This window comes from Chlorocebus sabaeus, chromosome 16 (genome assembly GCF_047675955.1).
Source record: "Chlorocebus sabaeus isolate Y175 chromosome 16, mChlSab1.0.hap1, whole genome shotgun sequence".
Taxonomy (NCBI): Eukaryota; Metazoa; Chordata; class Mammalia; order Primates; family Cercopithecidae; genus Chlorocebus; species Chlorocebus sabaeus.
In genome coordinates, this window is record NC_132919.1 from 9,757,121 (window position 1) to 9,778,059 (window position 20,939).

General features: G+C 49.7%; 1 protein-coding gene across 5 annotated transcripts in view; it reads right to left on the reverse strand.

Annotated features, from left to right (window-relative positions):
• Positions 1-394: 394 nt before the first annotated feature.
• Positions 395-20,939, reverse strand: part of GAS7 (growth arrest specific 7) — a 287,691-nt gene continuing 267,146 nt past the window's right edge. For all 5 annotated transcript variants that reach the window (XM_073004691.1, XM_073004695.1, XM_073004694.1 and 2 more), the window contains exons 10-14: positions 16,309-16,437; positions 15,135-15,258; positions 9,274-9,353; positions 7,661-7,759; positions 395-6,997 (exon numbers count right to left, since the gene is read on the reverse strand). In XM_073004691.1, the coding sequence (XP_072860792.1) occupies positions 6,884-6,997; positions 7,661-7,759; positions 9,274-9,353; positions 15,135-15,258; positions 16,309-16,437 (546 nt within the window). In that variant the 3' untranslated portion in view covers positions 395-6,883. The remainder of the gene's footprint in view (positions 6,998-7,660; positions 7,760-9,273; positions 9,354-15,134; positions 15,259-16,308; positions 16,438-20,939) is intronic.

Here is a 20,939-nt window from a genome sequence, read left to right on the forward strand (position 1 = left end):
TATATATATATATATATATATATATATGGATGGATGGATGAGAAAAGAAATAGCCAGGAGCTCTAGAGACGGGAGGGAAGCAGAGGGCTGGAACCCACAGAGACAGGAAGTCACCAGGGGGAGGGGCCTGAGGCCAGAAGCATAGCATCCATTTGGGCGCCAGTATCCAGATGCCCTTTGTCTCCCACTAAGTCATCGGAGGTGAAATCACCACCAATCTCAAGAGCCTGGGAGGAATGCCAAGACAGGTCACATGAAGAATGTCATGTGGCAGCCCTCCAGGAAAGAGGGTCACCTAGGGGGACCCAGTGTCTCTGGACAGTTTATTTTACATGGGATGAATCTAAGCATCTCAGGATACACACGGAGCCAAAGAAGAAAAAACGAGATGGGATTTAACTTCCTGAAAACTCTTTATAATAATGCAGGACAACTGTATATAGCAAACGCCTTCAAAATTTAAACTCTTTAAACATTTAATTCTTCAGCGTTAATACACACAAATGCGATAACAGGGGTTGGGGGGGGCGGGGGCAGGTGGGTTGCAGCCTCCACTGGGATCAGGGTTTCAACAGTGTTACTTATAAATTATATTACATCAATTTTATTTACTGATCTAGGCAGCCAGAGGGTGGAAGGATATACAATGTGGAGGACACACATTCATACCGGGGTGAGAAGTGCTGGCGGGAGACACAGCTCTTTAACATGAAAAATGTATAAAGTATTTAGCAAAAGTTACAGAAAACAGATCAAACAAGCAAGTTTATTTTGTTAGAAAATTCCACTCTCATAGGGTTTGCCGATGTGCTCGTGTCTGTGAAGGGGTTGTCTCTGGTCATCTCCTTCTTAAGGGAAGGGAAGGGATGCTAAGTTGGGGCCCCTGTCACCAAGGATGGCTGGCGTCCCTTTGAAGGTCTGTCCCTGGGTCCACACAGCTGCCTGAAACCCACAACCCCCGACAGCCCGTCTCATGCAGGTGATGCTGGAAGGGAGGTAGCCCCACTTGACAGATGAGTGCACGGAAGTCCCGACAGGGGATGTGACTTAACTTCAGGTTATGGGACAAAGGAGGCAGCAGAGCAGGGCCAGTCCTGTGCCCTCCCCCTGCATAGCAGGCTTTCCCTCTAGGTCTCCAAGTCACCCCACCCTGAGAGAGCACCCATGTGCCCTGACCTCTTTACATTCCACTGCAATCTCACTGAAGTTTCCCTCAAACACCAAGGAACAGTCCCGAACACCACATGCCATCTCCAAAGGCCATCACCCCAAGCTCACGTCACCCCCGGAGACACCTCCCAGCAAAGCCTCCTGACATTTAGAACGTGGGGAGAAGCGCACTGGTTTTTGCTGTCTGATTCTCGCTCTAACCTGCTGCAACGGGAATTGCTTCTTCACTTCCAGGAAAGCCTCAAAAGAAATACTCCTGAGAGGGAGACAAGAGTCCTCCCGAGCAAAATTCCACCCAGCAGAGTCCTGGCAGCCTCCTTGGCTCCCTACCTTGAGGCCCCGGAGGCTCAGGCTTCCTGGCCCTAATCTTCACCTGCTCTGGATCCAGAAATGTCTCTGGTTCGCATAGAGAGGCACCCAACTGGTCTCAGGGCTTACCTTTCACTGAGCAGGGGGCATGAACAAGACATAGCTTAGAGGATTGTTTACCTTGGGGGTCACACTCAGCCCGGTCTGGCCTTAGCTGGGTGTGGTCCTGTCCCTGCCACCACGTACCACCATCTGGTGGGGTGTAGGCACAGGCCAGGCTGTGTGACCACCAGCTGAGCAAGGCTCCAGCTGCGACAAAGACTCCATCTTCGTACCTTTCCTGGTTCCTGGGGAGTGGACTCCAGAACATACTATCAAAGATTGGTGAAGGAGACCCAAACGGTCGTTACTCGCACTTTCTTTGGGGGTCCTAGGAGAAACTACCTCATTCTTAACAGCTCATAAAACTCTTAATTTTAGCTATTGGAAAAGTGCCAAGGCAACTCTCTCTCACCAGGACTTGAGGCAATTCAATGCACGACTGTGCAGGTAAGAGCCAGAGACAGCATGAACACGTGTGCAGGGTACATCACTGGAAACAAGAAGGGGAGGAGGTGCATGCAGTTGCCGGTGGCCTGAGACACTCATCTAGAACACATACCCTCAGCTTGCAGATGAAGCAACAGATCCAGGAAAGCATCGTGATGAGCCCCAGGGCCAGCCCCCGCCTTCTTGTCCATGCTGTCGCTGCTCGCCTTTCAAAGCCCCCAACGCCCCATACGCGCCAAGGACCGTGTGACACTGAAGCCTGCGTCCCAGAAGGGAGCAGATCTATTGGCTGAGATGCAGGCTTCAGGTTGCAGCAGACGTGAGCAGCAACTGAGCACCCATCCATCCCTTCCCCTCCCCTCCCATCCCTGGCTTCTTTCTGCACTACCAAAAACCCACCACGAGCCAAAACGGCGAGTGTGAGCTCTAAGAACAGCTTGTGGGCACAGCTGGCATTTGGAGGAGGAGCCTGGGGAGCTGAAGGAAGCAGCAAGCTGGAAGTGGTCGTGCAAACAAGTTGAAGACCCCGGGCCAAGAACTTCCAGGGCAAACGGCTCCGTGTAAAAAATAAAGAAGCAGAGTAGTGCATCCATGCAATGAAATAATTCCTGGCAACGAGAAGGAACAAACCACGCACACATCGTGGATGACTCAAAAGCATTCAGCTGAGGGAAAGATGCCAGACTCAAAGGGCTACATCAGTGTGACTCCATTTACATGACATTCTAGAAAAGGCAAAATTATAGGATCAGATAATCAATCAGGGTTGCCAGGAAAAGAGGGCAGGAGGAGGGAATTGTTTGGAGCGATAAAAACAGGTTGATCTTGGCGATGGTCACAAGACAATAAATTTGCTGAAATTCACAGAACTGTATATTTCCAAAGGGTGAATTTGACTGGATGTCAATCATACCTCAATAAACCTGGGAAAAGGTGGTGGTGATGGGCCTTGTAGGGATGGAAGGATTATGGGGATAAGACGATATCCAGGCTATGTGGGCGGGCAGCCGATCTGTACCCCACTTAACATTACAAGCGCTCTCTCCTACCTACACAAGGAGTACATCTCTAGCCTTCTGTTTAAACGCTCCTTGTCAAGAGTACCTGCAGCTGGAAGTAAAATCACCTAAACAAGCCAAGGTCTCTCACGTCCTTCGAATTTTATGGCTTGTATTTCCAAAAGGGACTTTGGCTCAGCCCAGATTTGTATGCATCCATCCACTCATCTAGTAATTGATTGGTTTTCACATAGGGCAGGGAAACAAAGCCCTGGTTGGTGAATTCGTTGGTACACTGTTTCGGTGTGCCTGGCTGTTTCTCAACCCTGACCAACGGAGCACTGCCTCCCACCGCAGAAATTCTCCTTGGCCAACAGGGCGCCGAGTGGAGGGAGAAAGGAGGCCCAGGATGGTCCCACTGACAGAATCTCAGGGCCACCATCTCCACAGTCCAAGTGGCCTATGTGTTGCCACTGATGGAAAGCACTAGAAAGAATAGAGGGTAACAAGTGGCTCTTCCTGGAGGTTCTCATGGCAACCAACTTGGAACACCATTTGGCTTAAGGATTTTTTTTTTTTTTTTCTTTTTAAATCAGGCTTTCACAAACAGATCTTGTGCATCAGTCTCTTGGGTGGAGGCAGGTAAAAGGGGCTGATTTATTCTCAGAAATGGAATGGAGGTTCTCAAGAATAGCCCAGACTCACCCACTTTGAATAAACCCAGCTAAGTCCTCACCTAAGCACCAGGACAGAAACAAAACAAAAACCCAGATAGCGTGCCTGCCACTCCAAAGTGCAGTCTTTTATTTTCTCAGTTGTATCCTAATCTTGATTTCAACCAGAAAGGGGCCCCTGTTCATACACACAGGGGTCTGGACTGGCGACTCCAGCCCTGCTCTGTTGCCCAAGCTGGAGTGCAGTGGCATGATCTCGGCTCACTGCAACCTCCGCCTACCAGGTTCAAGCAATTCTCCTGCCTCAGCCTCCCTAGTAGTTGGGACTACAGGTACGCACCACCACGCCTGGGCAATTTTTTGTATTTTTAGCAGAGATGGGGTTTCACCGTGTTAGCCAGGATGGTCTCGATCTCCTGACTTCGTGATCCGTCCACCTCAGCCTCCCAAAGTGCTGGGATTACAGGCATGAGCCACCGTGCCCAGCCCTTATTTGTAAAGAGTTATTTAAAGCAAACAAAGAAATTTCTGCAATTCGAGTTGGATATGGGCCGTGAGGGTCTGGGGACCAGGTGATTAAAATCTTGTTGCTGTCTACCTTCCATCCAATAGGTAAATGCCTCACGACGGTAGTTTATATTTATAATAAAGAATCCCAGAGGGTTAAGTGTGGAGAGCGCACAATGCTCTTATTATACGCTTCCCCGTCAACATGGAGAATAGAGGAGAGCGGAGGAATGCCCATCTTACAACTACAGCACCACTTCTCGGCATGCCTGGCTTGTCTTGAGCATTCACTGAACAAATGAATGTAGATTAATCAGCGCAACAGACTTACCTCTGAAAACTTGAATTCTGCAGAGTACCTATATATGAATGCCAAGGTTGCTGACCTGTAAGGCCCCTGAAGACGAGAGATCATGGGCTTCCCTGATGACAGGGCCATATGGTGTCCTCAGATTAGATCGTAGCCCAATGGCTTTAACTTGCTTGATGAATGAATAACAGAGGGAAGAAAGAAAGGAAGTACGTGAAGGGGGTAAAGAGAAGGAGGGGATGAAGGGGAAAGAGTGACCTCCAAAAATGGACTGGCCCAAACTGGGCCAACTTGAGCTACCCTGGAAGACGCAAGAGAGCTCACTGTATCCCAGGGATGAACAGAGGACTCTGGAATCCTCAGATGGAAATGGAAAAGTCAATGAGCCATATTGTACTCAAAATATCTTGTTAATAACAAGGCTATTGGCTTTGAATGTTTGGAAATCATCCACAAAGTAGTTTACTAAGCCACAAAGCAATTACCACTAGCACCCATTTTTCATAAAGAAACCAAGAAATAATATTCTAAAATCGGTAGCTGGTGTCATGACCCAACCCCAGATCTGGACTGAGTGGTTCTCCATCCCATGGACAGATCCTACCAGGAGGTCTTCATGTCGGTGAAGGCCTTTGTGTCGGCCTTTTTGGTTGCCATGCTTCAAGAACAAGAGAAAAGTAACAATGTTTGGTTTACTTTAGTATATTAGGCATTTTTCTAATGTGAATTATAAGAAAGCAATTCTCATTCAATGATAGAGGTGCCAAAAAATTAGAGATTAGTAAGTCATCGGTTTCTAGCACATTAAGACTGAAAGACCAGTGAGTTGTGCTTCTTGAATTCTGCCCTCACTGCAGATGTGCAGGTCAAACCCAAAGTGGTCAATGGCAAAGAAGGAGAAAGATGGATTTCTAGGGTACGGGTTCCCGACTAGAATCTGCCCCTCGCTCACGCTTCTCCCGGCCCTTGGGGCTGAGTCTTTAGACTGACATGGTGGAGAATGTGTTTGCTGTGGTAGAGAAAGTAATGAGCTGGACCAAACAGCAGCACTGAAAGCTTCCCAAGTCACACTCAGACCAGACTTTTCCAGGGATTGGAAGACGGAGAGAGGGAAAGAAGGTGCCGTCACCAAGTGAGGGTTTGGTGCAGGGCTCTGGAACGTCCAGAAGGAGCTGGAAGCAAAGGTGGCAGGACACTGTCTGAAAGGCAACAACCCAGTGTGGCCACAAGAGAGTCTGCTATGCCTGTCCAGTGCCCACCAGTGACAGAAAACCATACAAGGGACAGCAGTCCCAGCCCTGCCATATACAAGAAGACAGAGCCATCTGGGCGATGACAAAGACTTGCCCTAACCCATCTCCCATGTAGGACTGACCTGGCCTCATTAAGAGCCTGTGGTGGGTGGCCTGGGAGAGGGGGCCAGGGCAGCCCAAAGGTGCAGAGGGCAAAGTAGTGGACAGGCCCCAGCTTGCTGGCCTCTGAGACGAGCTGGTTTGTTTCCATCCCTGAAGCCTTTGGATGAGCTGGATGAGGTCTTGATAACTGAGAACTTTGGAAAGCTTCCTCTAATGAGACTGGGAAGGGGTGGCAGGGTGGGGGCAGGGGCCTCCCCGAGGAAGCAGCTGGGGGAAGGATGATTGGCATTTCCAGAGAAGACTTTACAGACGGCGCCTGATCTCATAGGACACGGGATGCAGCGCGCGATTTGGGGCTAATTTGCCGAATGAGGTAGTTCCATCCTGACCTCTCCAGGCATGGTGGGTCTGGGAAGACAGGAGCCAAGCCTTCCTCCTAAAACCCCTGGTGATGAACAGTGGCTGAGAAAGCCAGATGTGGACTCCCAGAATGCAATGGGAAAAAAAATAAAGAAGGAGGGCTGCAAAGGATTCTGGGTGCGGCTGTGAACTGAATGGCACCTTCTACCCATGATGCTGATCCTGACACCTGGCTTACAGACAGAGACCTCCCTCCCCTGATCCTCCAAAGCCCTGGAGACAAGGGAGCCAGCTGGAGGAAGAGCTCTGGGGCTTCCAGGGCACAAGCATGTGACGGTGACCCCTACAAAACTCGGCAGGGACCACAAAGTTCCAGCCTCCGTTTGTTTCAGAGCGGCAAGCACAGCACGGAAATCAGGGGGTCTTTAGCCTCAGAGACAAGGGCAGGGCTGTGGGTCTGTCTTCTGGGCCTGGGAATACAGGGGAGCCCCCAGCTAGGCCGTCCGAGTCACCCTTCTGGAATCACCAGCTCTCTGCCCTCTCCTCAGTGGCCCCAGGAGAAAGGGTGGGGGGCATCCACTCAGCATGGGCTCCATGGTGGGAGCCCAGTCCCCCTCCCCAGCAGGACCCCCCGAAACTGCACAGGCCCATCTAGATCTCCATGTCCACAGGGCGTATGCTGCCCGTCTTGTGCTCTCTGACCCACAGCTCCCTGTCTTTGGCCGGGTCCACTTTTCGAAGCAGTTGATCCACGGGCTCGACTGTCTGCAAGAGACAGAGAATACGTGACATCGTCAGAGACAGCAGCCAAGCTGGGGAGAGCTCCTCTGAGACATGCTGTCCTCGCCTTAGTGTCTCTCAGAGCAGCCTCTCTAGAGGGCTCCAGGGCCCCAGGGGAGGCCCATCTGAGGGACAGCACACGAAGAGGGCTGTGAACGGGGAAGCCCAAAACGCATCCGGACCCTGCTTCTCACCCTGCAGACTCCAGGCCTGGATGAGAAGCCAGGAGGGTCTGAAAGGCTGTCTTACTCCCTTGTACCCCACATTCACCACCAGAGAACAGGACAAATAAAATTTGAGCTTTAGGTATTTTGAATATTTCCAGAAGTCGGTTTTTTTTTTTTTTTTTTGGTTTTGTTTTTTAAGAAATTTACTAATGTCTTCAGCTACTATAACTGTTATGAGCTTCTTTCTCGGGGTAACAGCTCACAGGTGAGTCCACTTCACATGTCAGGGTTGGATTCACACGGACGTCCAGGACAATGCTGACAGGCCCAGCCCACAAGGCCACCCCCAGGCCACAGCACCTGCCCACTGCCCGCCTTTAGGACAGATTCACTTGCAGCAGCCACTTGGCCACGGCCTAGCACCAGGCGGCTCTCCCCAGGCCCCGTGTCGCCCAGGAGTCCTGCTGGGCTGGAGACTCACGCTTTGGTTGAACATGTCTGTTTCATGCCGCAGCTGCGTGTACTGGCACAGGTGCTGCCGGATCATCTCTACCCTCTCCACCTCCAGCCGCTCTAGCTCCTGCCGAGAAAGCAAAGGCCAGAGAACTCTGAGCACATCCCCTCCACTTGGGGGTCCTCCCACCAAGACGGCAAAACGCAAGTCACTGGCTGTGGACATCCTGCCCCATCTGACTCTCTGGGGTCTGATGAAGAGCGTGCCCCGTTATCTCGGGTGAAGGTGAAGCTGATGACAGCAGCAGCTGCTGTTTTACTTCCTGAAAAGCCTGCTCCGCCAAGCACCGTGCTGACGGCTTTCCGTGCGTTCCTTAACTGTCCTCGTTACAATTTTAAGAGATCGTTTCTGTTATGATCCCCATTCTCCCAGCAAGGGAACTAACACCTAGAGAGGCAACAACACGGCTCACCCAAAGCGACAAGGAATGATGGGGGAGACAGGATTTAAACCAGAGTCCATCGGGCTGTTACTCATGGCACCGCACCCACGCAGCCCAAGCCCTGGTGCCCTGATGGGGTGCAGCAAGGGGACACACATGGGAGCTCCATGCCACACATTCCCGGGACCTTGTCCCTGGGCCTCTGCTGAGCAGCTTCCCTTCCTCTGCCCACGCCTAGTGCTGCGGCCGCAATAGAGACCAGGCCAGGGAGGCAGACGGGGCTGCACATGGCGCAGCTTTTGTCAAAGGGGAGAGGGGAAGGGGTTTGTCCTCCGGTTTCTAGATGGTTTTGTGTCTTTGGAATCTAGGGGATCAGGCTGTTATTCTGCATCCAACTAGGTCACTGCCCAGGTGATTAACCAGAAAAGGGGGGTAAAGCAGGGGGCTTAATTAGGAGATTAACCAGGAGGAAAACTAGGCCACTGTCCCTGGTGGAGGCCTCTAATCTGCTCTGGTGGGCTGACACCTGGGGAAGGCAGCTGGTGAGTCCTGTGCTGGATGGACAGGGGTGGCTTTAGGTAGTGGGATGATCCGATGAGCACCTGGCATGATGCCTCCTGTCCCATCTGGCCCAAGCCCCAGCCACACTTCGCTGTCCACTCAGTCAGGTGCTGATCGATAAAGAGATGCTGCTCCTTTACAAGAAATACTCAGGAAAGCATTATCGGCCCTGCCGCCTGTTGTTCACCCTTGGTCAGAGGCCTCCCCCCACCCTCTATGTAGTGCCAACCTCACCCATCCATCCACTTTGCAAGGATCTCCTATCAAGGACCTGCATCTCGTGTGTGTGTGTGTGGTGGGGTCCTCTCTTCCCATAGCTTGGCTATTTTTCCTAAAGAGGCCATTGTCCACTTAGTTGAGTTCTCAGTTGACCCTGACCTCTCAGGGGACAGTCCAAGAAGGATGTAGCCATATCCAACCCAACCCTGCCCACGTCCACACAGCTAGGAAGCGCCGGAGCAGAGATCTGAATCCACATAAGCTGGCTCAGATTGAGGTTTTGACCCCAACACTGAAGTAGGTTTGATGACCATCTCCAGGGTCACTCCATCCCATCACCCCCGTGCCCGCTAACAACCACCAGGGGCCGCTCTGCATCAGCCTCTACCGTCATGTCCACACATCCCTGACCACTTACCAATGTGGTGGTCACCATCTCTTCAAACCACTTGGACTGGGCCTGGTTGTAGAGGTCCACACAGCGCATGAGGTCATCTCCTGGAAAAAAGACCACAGTCCCCATCACGATGCATCCTGTCCCCACCATGACTCCGTGCCCCACCGCCAAGCCTTCTCCTCCCACTAGCGTCACGGTGGCCACTGGAAAGTTGGAAAGGGATGGCAGTAGGAGTAGGAAGAAGAAAGCAGAGCCAGGGAAGGAAGGGGGCAGCTCACCCCCATGAGAAACCAGCTCAGGTGTCCCCTTGAAGCCTGACGCCAGATACCAAGGATTCAGGATAGTGGTTCTCACTGTGTGTGTGTGTGTGTGTGTGTGTGTGTGTGTGTGTGTGTGTGCGCGCGCGCGCATGCGCGTAGGGTATTCCTAGGACCCCCGATCCTATCATGAGCCCAAGAAATGCTTCGCTCCTCTCTAAAGATGGCAGTTTTAGTTTACACTGGGGAGTCCAGATTGGTTAAAACATGTCACACACAATTTGGTACTAAGAATTAAGGAAGATAAATTTGCAGATCACGTGTGCGTGTGTGTGCGTGTGCATGAACACACTGCAAGATGTCCTTCTGAAGCACTAAAGAACGCATCTGTAGTCCCAGTCTACAACATGCACTGAAGCAGCACACACCAGCTTCAGGAGAGTGGCTACCTTGGGAAACAGCGAAAGGCCGAGTGGGCAGGAATCAGCACCTCCCATCGCATTTTATGTCATCACAGAAAGATCTGAGGCAAACGTCACTATCCAATATTGATGACTACTCTATTACTTTCTGTTATCATATGTATGTCTGGAACATTTTGTAATTAGAAAGAAAACACACTGTGGAGTAACTGCAAACATTACTAAGTGTATCAGCACCTTGGAAGCTTGCTACACAAATCACCGTCTGTGGGACAGTGGCACTTGTATCCCCCGGGGTCGGCTAGAAATTCAGAAAACCAGGACAGATCCGAGACCTACTGAATCAGAGACTGCGTGTTTACCAGAAGCTCTGGTAACGCGTGTGCACACGGCAGGCGGAGCAGCACAGCCCTCGTGCACAGCTTTGTCTCAGCGTAGCTTCCTGATCTGCACAGGGCTCCAGCAAGAGGAAGGCAAGATGGTCTTTGCTCGAGATGGAAAATGCTCATGAGTGAACCCCAGAGTGAAGTAATTTTCTCTAGTAATTCTAGAAGCAGAATGCTAGAGTGGAACTTGGGAATCTGAGTAGAATCAAAGTTACTCCTGTGGCACCATCCTTGTGGCTCATAGGTACTCTGATAGGAAAGCCAAAGAGAATAGGGAAGGTTATGTCTCCATACCCAAGGCCAAGCTGCGAACCACACCACTAGCTGTGCCGCACGCCAGGGGCAAGTGTGCCTTGAGTAACAGAGCCCACACCGAGGCATTTATTCATTTTGTTCTTGGTCCAAGGCCAGTGACTGGACCCTTGATCCCAAGGGGCACTGACCCAGAGAGAAGAAAGAAGAAAGTGGATACCGCACTGTAAAATATATATATATATATATATATATATATATATATATATATATTTTTTTTTTTTTTTGAGATGGAGTCTGACTCTGTCACCCAGGCTGGAGTGCGGTGGTGCAATCTCAGCTCACTGCAACCTCCACCTCCTGGGTTCAAGTGATTCTTCTGCCTCAGTCTCCCGAGTAGCTGGTACTACAGGCATGTACCACCACCCCTGGCTAGTTTCTGTATTTTTAGTAGAGACGGGGTTTTACCATATCGGCTAGGCTAGTGTCGAACTCCTGACCTGGTGATCTGCCCGCCTCGGCCTCCCAAATGCAAATGCATTTCCACCAAGAGCTCCTGCCTAGCCGAGGAGGAGGGTAGCGTGCTGCTCTGTACACTGTGAAACTCCCTGAGCCCTGTGTGTCAATCCTGATTTTGAGAAAATGCTTCAAGAACTGCCACAGAATCGGGATACAGAGTAGGTGAAGGGGGCTGTGCCTTCTCTCTATGGTAGCCCAAGAGCTTGAAAGTGGACCTTTATGAACAGCATTGGTTAAGACCATGGATTGTGGGTCTTTGTTGTCACCCCAGTTCAACTACTTAGTAACTGTGTAATCGTAGACAAGTCAGTTAACCTGCCCTTGCCTCCGTGTCTTCATCTGTAAAACGGAGATAACAACTGTACCTTTACCAAGTTGTTACGAGGAATAAATATGTCAACATACGTAAAGCACTTAGAATAGAGATGGGCGTAGAGAGCCAAATATTAATATGGGCTACGGTGGTGATGAAGATGAAGATGATGATCATGATCCCTGAGGATCTGACGTCCTTCCTTCTAGAAAGAAGCCTTGGAAAAGATGAGAAGGAGGGAGGAAAGGAACAGAAGGAAAGAACAGGTGGCATTTCCTAAGCAACAGGCTGTTCTGAAAAATGGTGACAAGCAGGGTCTCTGGAATGAGAGAAGACTGAATTTTGGCTTCACTGCTCCACCACCATGGAGCTCATGGACGATTCTCACTTTCTCTGCCGTCAGTCTTCTCAGTTGTAAAGGGTATACATATACCTCCCTGCAGGGGACTGTGCTGATCAAAAGAGACAATGCTCTAAAGCATGGAGGCTGGCCACAGCGATCGCTCAGAAGAGGTGGCATTTTTCAGAGTTAGGTCTAAGGACTGTCACTATCATCACAAAATGATTCTGAACTCCAGGAATGAGAGACCGTATTATCTGATGACAATGCAATAAAACTATGTAAAACAAACAAAAAAAAATAGCAAGATTAGAAAACAACAACAAAGCCCTTGCTTGTAAGCATGTAAAGATTTTCTTTGAAACAATTCTTGGCTCAGAGAGTAAATGAAAACCCAAATAGCAAAACATATTGAAAGCAGCAGAAATAAAAACACCACAAATAAGGAACTGTGGAATATGGTTAGACCACCAGTGTAAGGAAAAATAAATGTCTGGTGGGTTAAATATTTCACTGTTTTCTTTTGTTTTTTGTTTTCTTGAGATGGAGTCTTGCTCTGTCACCCAGGCTGGAGTGCAGTACCGTGAGCTCAGCTCACTGCAACCTCTGCCTCCTGGGTTCAAGCGATTCTCCTGCCTTGGCCTCCCAAGTTGTTGGAATTACAGGCACACACCACCACACCCAGCTAAGTTTTGTATTTTTAGTAGACACAAGGTTTCACTATGTTGGCCAGGCTGGTCTCGAACTCCTGACGTCGTGATCTGCCCACCTGGGACTCCTGAAGCGCTGGTATTACAGGCATGAGCCACCGCGGCCAGCCTTCACTGTTTTAAAAACAAAAACAAAAACACCTGAAACAAAAAAAAAAAAAAGAAAAAACCCTCTAGGTGATTAAAAAGAAAAGATCTAAATCAGCTCCAAAATCTAGGCTTCTTATGGGAAATATCACTGTACAGAAAAACGGCAAGAAAAAATAGACAAACAAGCAAAAAAAAAAAAAAAAAAAAAATTTACAAAGAACAAAACTAAAAGACAAATGACAATCTAGGAAAAATATCTGCAATTAAAATGACAAACGGGCCGTGCGCTGTGGCTCATGCCTGCAATCTCAGCACTTTGGGGGGCCGAGGCAGGCGGATCACGAGGTCAGGAGATCGAGACCATCCTATCCTGGCTAACACAGTGAAAACCTCTCTCTACGAAAAATACAAAACAATTAGCCGGGCATGGTGGCGGGCACCTGTAGTCCCAGCTACTCGGGAGGCTGAGGCAGGAGAATAGCGTGAACCCGGGAGGCGGAGCTTGCAGTGAGCCGAGATTGCACCACTGCACTCCAGCCTGGGTGAAACTCCGTCTCAAAAAAAAAAAAAAGACAAACGGTTCATCTCCCTGATAGATAAAGAATCTATGGTCAATGGGGAAAGGATATAAAGGATATGAGTTAGTCAGTTCACAGAAAGTACAAAATGATTTATATGTATATTTTACATACTCAACCGGGGTTACGGAGAAAAGCAAATTAAAAACAAAATATCATTTTCCTCTCTCACTAACGATTTCAAATCTTGGTGACACACAATGTTGATAAGCATTTAGAGAACAGGCATTATTCATAGATGCTGTTGATGGGTGCTCTCTCTGGAAAGCAGTTTGGAAATATCCATCAAGATGAATAATACCCTTTGACTCAGCATCTAGATTCTCTCTATATGCAGATCTGGTCTTAGGCACACACAAAGCTGCAGGTACAATAACAAAAGCTTCACTGGCTGGCAAGCACTCTGAAACCGTCTGAGAGTCCTAAACCTCAATTAAGGGAATGATGAAATAAATTTGGGTACAACCATACAATTGGACACTGGCCAGCCATTAAAAAGTTTGATATGCATGAATGGAAGGGCAAAAAGATTTATAGAAATGAAAAAGAGGTATTTCCAAGAAGTTCAGAAGACAGACTGTAGGATCAAATTTATATAAATTTAAATATTTAAAAATCAAAACACTAGGAAGAGATGGTGATTATTTCTGTGAATAGCATTTTATATTCTTGCCTGCTGCTTAAAATATTTTGCCATGTACCAATACTGATTTTGCAATATCATTGTTTTTGAGGTGGAGTCTCTCTCTGTCACCCAGGCCGGCATGCAATGGTGTGATCATAGCTCACTGCAGCCTTAACCTCCCGGGTTCAAGCCATCCTCCACCTTAGCCTCCTGAGTGGCTGAGACTACAGGCATGCACCACCATGCCTAGCTAATTGTTTCAATTTTTTTTTTTTTTGTACAGATGAGGTACTATGTTGCCCAGGCTGGTCTCGAACTCCTGGGCTCAACTGATCCTCTTGCCTCTGCTTCTCAAAGTGCTGGGATTACAGGTGTTAGTCACTGCACCTGGCCTACAATTTATCTTTTTAATAACTTAATAATTTAAGCAGATCTCTTCCCCTTATGTGCCCCCCTTCTACCAATAAATATATTGTGCCTATTTATGGATCCTGTAATTTATTATTGTGCATTATAAGATCTGTATAAAAATTGTTATCCTTCTATTACATTATTTTTTACTGACCTATTTCTATCCTACCTTATGTAAGGTGAATGCTTTCTTCTAATGAAGGAATTGTAACAGGTTCACCAGAAACTGAGGTGAACAGTGTTAGACCAAACTCTAACACTATGGGACACATTCTCATTCCAGAGGTAACATGCGTGTTCTCTCGTGCAGTAAAACGGAGCTTCCTAGTTACTGAGGTTTTCACTGGTTTCTACCAGACCTTCTCTTCCTCTGTGTATTAGCTAACTTTTACCACTAGGTGGAAGCAGAAACCAATTCATTGGGCGACTCCTTCCAGGAGACTGAAATCTGGTTATTTCTTTAAACAAAGTGTCAGCCTCTGTTCCCAGGGCAGGAGCCCATCCCCATAGGTGAACCTTGAGAGCACTGCTTCCTGGGGAGGTGGGCAGCTTGGGTAGGCTGTGCGCTTCTGTGGGCTCTGAACAGGGACAGGGCCCTGAGCTGTCAGCGCGTGAAGGAGTTTGTCCACCTCCTGGTCAGAAAATTGGGGCTTGGGCAAAAAAATAATAATAATAATAAAAGTAAAAAAAATTAAAAAGCCATGACCAGGGAGAGAGTGAGAAGTCCAACCTCTACCATGTCCCAGAACTAGCCCGGCCTGTCTCCTTCCTCTGATCCCCAAAGTCTCTTCCTTTGAGATCTCTGGGTGTGGGTCAGAGAGGAGAGAAGAGGCGGTACCTCCTGGGAAACAAGGGAAGTCATTTCCCCACTGCAGTCTTGCAAAGGAGAGATGCACCCTCCCTGGTCACCCCATCTCCTAGCCCCATGCCCTCTCCTTCTGGGCGCCCTGAGCAGGCCGGGAGGGTGCCCGGCACTCACCGGCCTGTGTGGACTTCCTCCGCGCCTTCTTGATGTCTTCCTCTGTCTTGTTGCTCAGCTTGATCTCCAGCTGCTGGGTCTTCATCTCCAGGTCTCTCTGCCGCTCTGTGAGGGCTTTCCGGGCCTGGGATCCAAGGACACAGAGAAGCTGCTCGTAAAGCTTGGAGCCAGGGGGCCTCCTGGGCCACGCAGCCTCGCTTCCCTTTAGAGCCCTTTTATCCCTTGTTTGTGTGGATGATGCCACAGTGGCCCAGAGAGGCGCAGCAGCCAGAGTGGCGCCACCCAGCTAGGTGGAGGCTACACCCTGGCTCTTTTCATCCTTGTCTCTTCCAGTGACATCGGGGCTCAGCCTACATCAATCTCTCAAATCACGTTTGTTTCCCCTGATGGAGCCTGTATACAGACTGGGGACCGAGGCAGTCCTAAAATCACATCCCCTGTGCTTGGAAGGGACCACAAAGGTCACCTGGGCCACCTCCCTGCAGTACTTCATAGGATGTAGCACCAGCCCTCCTGTTCCAGAGCTGGACACGCCTTGACCCTCTCATTCCCCTCACTCTACTGCCTTTCCTCCAGGCCACCACTGGCATCTCTGTGGCCCTTGGGTGGCGGCAGCTGACTGGGTCTGGGGTGTCCCAGTATTTTGAGCCCCCTTCTCCTCTCTAAGGCACCGGGGCTGGGAATCAGTCTCTGGGGCACGCTGTCTTCCCTCTAAGGCTGAACATCAGCTCCCTGGAGGCGAGATCACCCAGGACTCTGCATCGTCCCTGAGCAGGAAGGAGAGCAGGAAGCGGGTGACTGAGTGAGGAAGACTCTGCCCAGTGAGGCTTAAACACGGGCCCCCACGTGAACCAGCACCAGCATTGCCCATCTTGGGGTTTAATTGGTCGCCTACAGTCCCTCAACCGCCCACTGCGGCTGCAGCCTCTCCTCGCACCCCTGGCCCTCTGGGTGGTCATTCAAGCATTTGAGCACCACGGGGAGGCAGCTCCACCTGCCCTTGGATGGGTGGAGTACTCAGGTGTGGGCACGAGGCTTGGACATCCCCCTATTCCCCTACCTGGGGACAAAGACTCCGCCTTGGCATATGGAGCCACTGCTAGCTTCCCAGTCCCCCCCTCTTCCAGGCAGCCCCTGACGCGCCTGCCCCGGCCCAGCGTCCTGGGCCTCTCACCTTCTCCACCGAGGCATAGCGGCTGGCGAGCTGCTTGCGAAGGTCAGCAATATGGTGGTCGCACTTTTTCATGTCTTTCTTGAAGTTCTCACGGAAGTTCATCAGGGGCTTCTCTACCTCGCTGTGAAGCTGTTGGGAGAGTGGAGAAGCACATTCAGGACCCAGGGTGTCAGCTGTAAGCCAGTGCAGGGAGGAGGGGTGGGAGGCGCGCCCCCACTTCCCCAGGCAGGTGAGGATGAGTCTGGGGCGGCGACCTGGCAGGAAGGTGAGAGACACGCCCTGACACGTGGCTGCCTATCAGGTCTCAGTTTATACAGGTCACCTTAGCTCAGGAGGCCCCAGCACACGTCTATAGGATAAGTGGTTAGCAACTAGCGCCTTCTGATTTCCCCATCTGTTAACTCCTTTCTTCCGGCTTCTGCAGCTTTTACATTTCATTTTTAGAATTTTTTACTGTCTATATTTATGGTTTATAATATGCTGTTTTGAAATATGTATACATTGTGGAATGGCTAAATCAAGTTAATAATCAACGGGCCGGGCATGGTGGCTCATGCCTGTCATCCCAGCACTTTGGGAGGTCGAGGCAGGTGGATCACCTGAGGTCAGGAGTTCGAGACCAGCCTGGCCAACATGGTAAAACCTCATCTCTACTAAATATACAAAAAATAAAATAAAATAAAATAATTATCTGGGCATGGTGGTGGGCACCTGTAATCCCAGCTACTTGGGAGGCTGAGGCAGGAGAATCACTTGAACCTGGGAGGTTGCAGGGAGCCGAGATCGTGCGGTTGCACTCCAGCCTGGGCGACAGAGTGAGACACGGTCTCAAAATAATAATAATAACCTCACACACTTATTTTATCCCACAGCTTCCTGCACGGCTTTGTTCTTGTGTCTGTCTCCCTTATTTTCCAAACTGAGAGCCTTCTGGGGACAGAAACCACATCAGCGTCTGTGTCTCCAAGCACTTAGCACAGTGACTGGGGTATGCAGCTCCAGTAGAGAACAGTCGAATGAATGCCATTCAATTAGAGGTCTCAGGTCAGTCCTGTTTATCCAACATCTACTCCATGGCAGGTGCCGAGAATACAAAGATGAGCTAGACAGGGTCCAAACCTCGAGGAACTAATGGTGGGAACTCCTCGAGGCCTGCTGGAAACTCAGTGGCAACTCTTCCACACTGCGTTCATGGAGTCATTCTCAGCTTGCTGGGCTGCCTGGGACACAGGCACACAGGTTCCCACCAAAGGGAACCGCCCTGTATCCCAGGGGCCAGAGAAAAGGGTTTACGCTGCCAGAAGAGCTGGGTGGCATCAGGGTGTTAAGCTTTTTTCTTCTCTTTTATTCCTTCCCTCTTTCCCGCCCCACCCCCCTTTAAAAGAACTTCTTAAAATTTGTTCTTTTTGGTTGTGAGCATAACATTTATGTCATAAGAAAACAGATCAACGGGACCTGTTGTGGTCAAAGCCAGGTGGCACCCTAGCCCTGTGCACCCCTGCCACCCCACTGCCTGGTATCAGACACCTCTCTTCAACCTACGCCTACCCCACCACCACAAATCCACCTCCGCCTGTCTCAGAGGTGTCTCTAGGGGGCGCAGCTCAACTTCCCTGGACAGATGATATCCCAACGAGGGTTCTGTGACTTCTCTCCTCTCCCTCCTTGCCAGGTTTTTGGCTGTACAATATCCTTTTCTCTGGAGATTGCCAGGACGTAGGTGTCCTTATTCTAAGTAACTAACTTACACGGGGCTGGGAGCGCCAAGCGGGCAGGGGCCTGATCTAGCTTGAGCACAGCTGTGCCCAGTGTCTGACCTGGGCTGGTGCAGGGTGGGCGCCCCTTCTGTATTTGTAGAGAGAATGACAAACTCTTCAGAGCCCAGTCCCCTGGGTGACAAGAAGACAGCTTTGTCACTGGATGGCCTTCAAAGACTCACAGAGAACTGGCCGTCCAAACACCTCCGTCCTCCTCGTGTTAGTTGTAAATATGTCCTACTATTTTTTTGAGCCCCTGGAACCTTCCTTGTATAGGAAAACATCCCCATCTGGTGGCAGTTTGCAGGATGCTACAAAAGTCTTGAGAGCTTATGAGAATAAATAAACCCCCTTCCCATGTACATAGGTTTGGCATTTGCTGAGTAGGAAATGCTGTACGACTCCGGGAATCTGGGAGAGTCAGCTCAGCCTGCTGACTCAGAAATTCTGGGGTCTCTAAGGACGTGGAAAGCAAGTGATTTTCAGACTTTAATATGTCCAGGAATGACCGGGAAGAGTTTTCAACATTAAGGTTTCCTGGACCCCAGCCCCAGGTTCTGTGGTCTGGGGAAAAGCCCATGAACCTGCCAATATACCAAGAAGCTTTTCCCAAATTCAAATGACATTCTGGAAACGCGACGCTGCTATCACAAGTGATTTGATTCCATAGATGAGGATGCCCAGAATCTCCATCTCTCTACAGACATCTTTTTTTTTTTTTTTGAGAAAGAGTCTTGCTCTGTCACCCAGGCTGGAGGGCAATGGCGCAATCTCGGCTCACCGCAAGCTCCGCCTCCCAGATTCAAGCAGTTCTCCTGCCTCAGCCTCCCGAGTAGCTGGGATTACAGGCACCCGCCACCACACCCGGCTAATTTTTTTTGTATTTTTAGTGGAGATGGGGTTTCGCCGTGGTAGCCAGGATGGTCTTGATCTCCTGACCTCGTGATCCGCCTGCCTCGGCCTCCCAAAGTGCTGGGATTACAGGCATGAGCCACTGCGCCCGGCCAATATTAAGTACTTCTTAAAGACATAATTTTTTTTTCCTTTAAAATGGTTAGGCTGGTATCTTTAGCACTCATTCTTAACTTTTAATCATCTCTGTTGAACCAGGAGACTCAGGCTGGCCTGTCATGGGCCCGTCAGTTTTTCTTTCCAAAACTCTCGCTCTCTTTGCTTCCTTTTCATCTCACACATCAGAAGAGAATAAGAGAAATTCCAAGTTGGTAGGAATTTCAGACACTGTCTAGTCTGATACTTGTCAGACGGTGTGCGGCCGAGAGTTATGAAATCGATTGAATGGGCTGGGACCAGTTTTTTTGGTGAGAACAGACCAGACTTGAACAGAAAATACCAGAGTACATTTTAAGGAGGAGGATACTGTTTTATGAAACATTTGTTTCAGCTACAGATGTGTGTCAATGTCTTGTGTGCAGATACTGGAGTGGACACTTACAGATGGGTTCCGAACGCTCATGTAAAATGCATCATTGCTAAGTCTCTGTCAAATAAGTGTAAAGAGACTGATGTGGTCTGAATTCTTCATTTCATATGTGAAGAAATAAAACCCCAGGCAAGCTAAGTGACTTGCCCAAGGTCAGAGAGCCTTGTTACTGACAGTACTGAGATACAACTTATGTCTCCTCAACTCCCGTCCCCTAAATCTTCTGACAGAACGCACAGCCTCTACTGCATGAGATTTTGTACCAGCAGAAGGAATTCTGCTATTCTCCCTTCTTCAGTAGGAGCCAGGTGTAACTTCCTTTGTATACAGCACTCTGATTTCTTTAGTAACCTGCTGCTGTTAGCAATGGCTTGAGCTAGTGGACCAGAAAAACCAGAAAAATTGCTGTAACAAAATTGCATTTCTTTTTTTTTTCTTTTTTTTGAGACGGAGTCTCGCTCTGTCGCCCAGGCTGGAGTGCAGTGGCCGGATCTCAGCTCACTGCAAGCTCCGCCTCCCGGGTTTACACCATTCTCCTGCCTCAGCCTCCCGAGTAGCTGGGAGTACAGGCACGCGCCACCTCGCCCGGCTAGTTTTTTGTATGTTTTAGTAGAGACGGGGTTTCACGGGGTTAGCCAGGATGGTCTCGATCTCCTGACCTCGTGATCCGCCCGTCTCAGCCTCCCAAAGTGCTGGGATTACAGGCTTGAGCCACCGAGCCCGGCCTGCATTTCTTAAAGAGCTTTTACCCCTGACACAGAGCATTCGGAGCAGAATTTCAGTAAGTCTTTTGGAGCAGACGTTAAAAAGGATTTTCAGCATATGGAGCTATATTATTCATGGCGGTCAAATAAATCCTTGGAGGTACTTTCTTCTCAAGGAATCTCCGTAAAACCACTAAGCTGCTGTGATGATCGCCTGAGGCCACCAACACTGACCGACAGGCTGGAAGCAGTCGAAAGCCTCTTGTAGCCAAGTCTGTTTTGCATGACGGGTCTTCATGAGCTTCCCATCAACCGAATAGTGAGGTCCACCCTGTGTCCTGAACACTAACTTAAAAATGCTCTGAGCATTTGGTTGTCCGGGGCCAGTCTGCACCAGCCCATTGGCAACCCCTGGAAGGGCAGAGGTTCAGGAAGAGGATGTGTTTTCAATGCCACTGGTCTGCCAAAGAGGGGGTGTTGCTGGAAGAAAAGCCCTGGGGACCAAGTCTCTCATTTGCTCAGTCCTCTCCATTGCTTGCTCTGTGACTGAGCCCACCTGGCTGTGTGACCATGGGCTGTAATCTCACCCCACCTCTTCTCACTGTGAAATGGGGATGCCATCTTGCACGGTGGTTGACGGCAATGAGTTAAATCCTGCACACAGCCATCCACACCACTTACGTCACCACTACCCCATCGGAGAGGGTTTTACCACCTGTTGAGTACTCT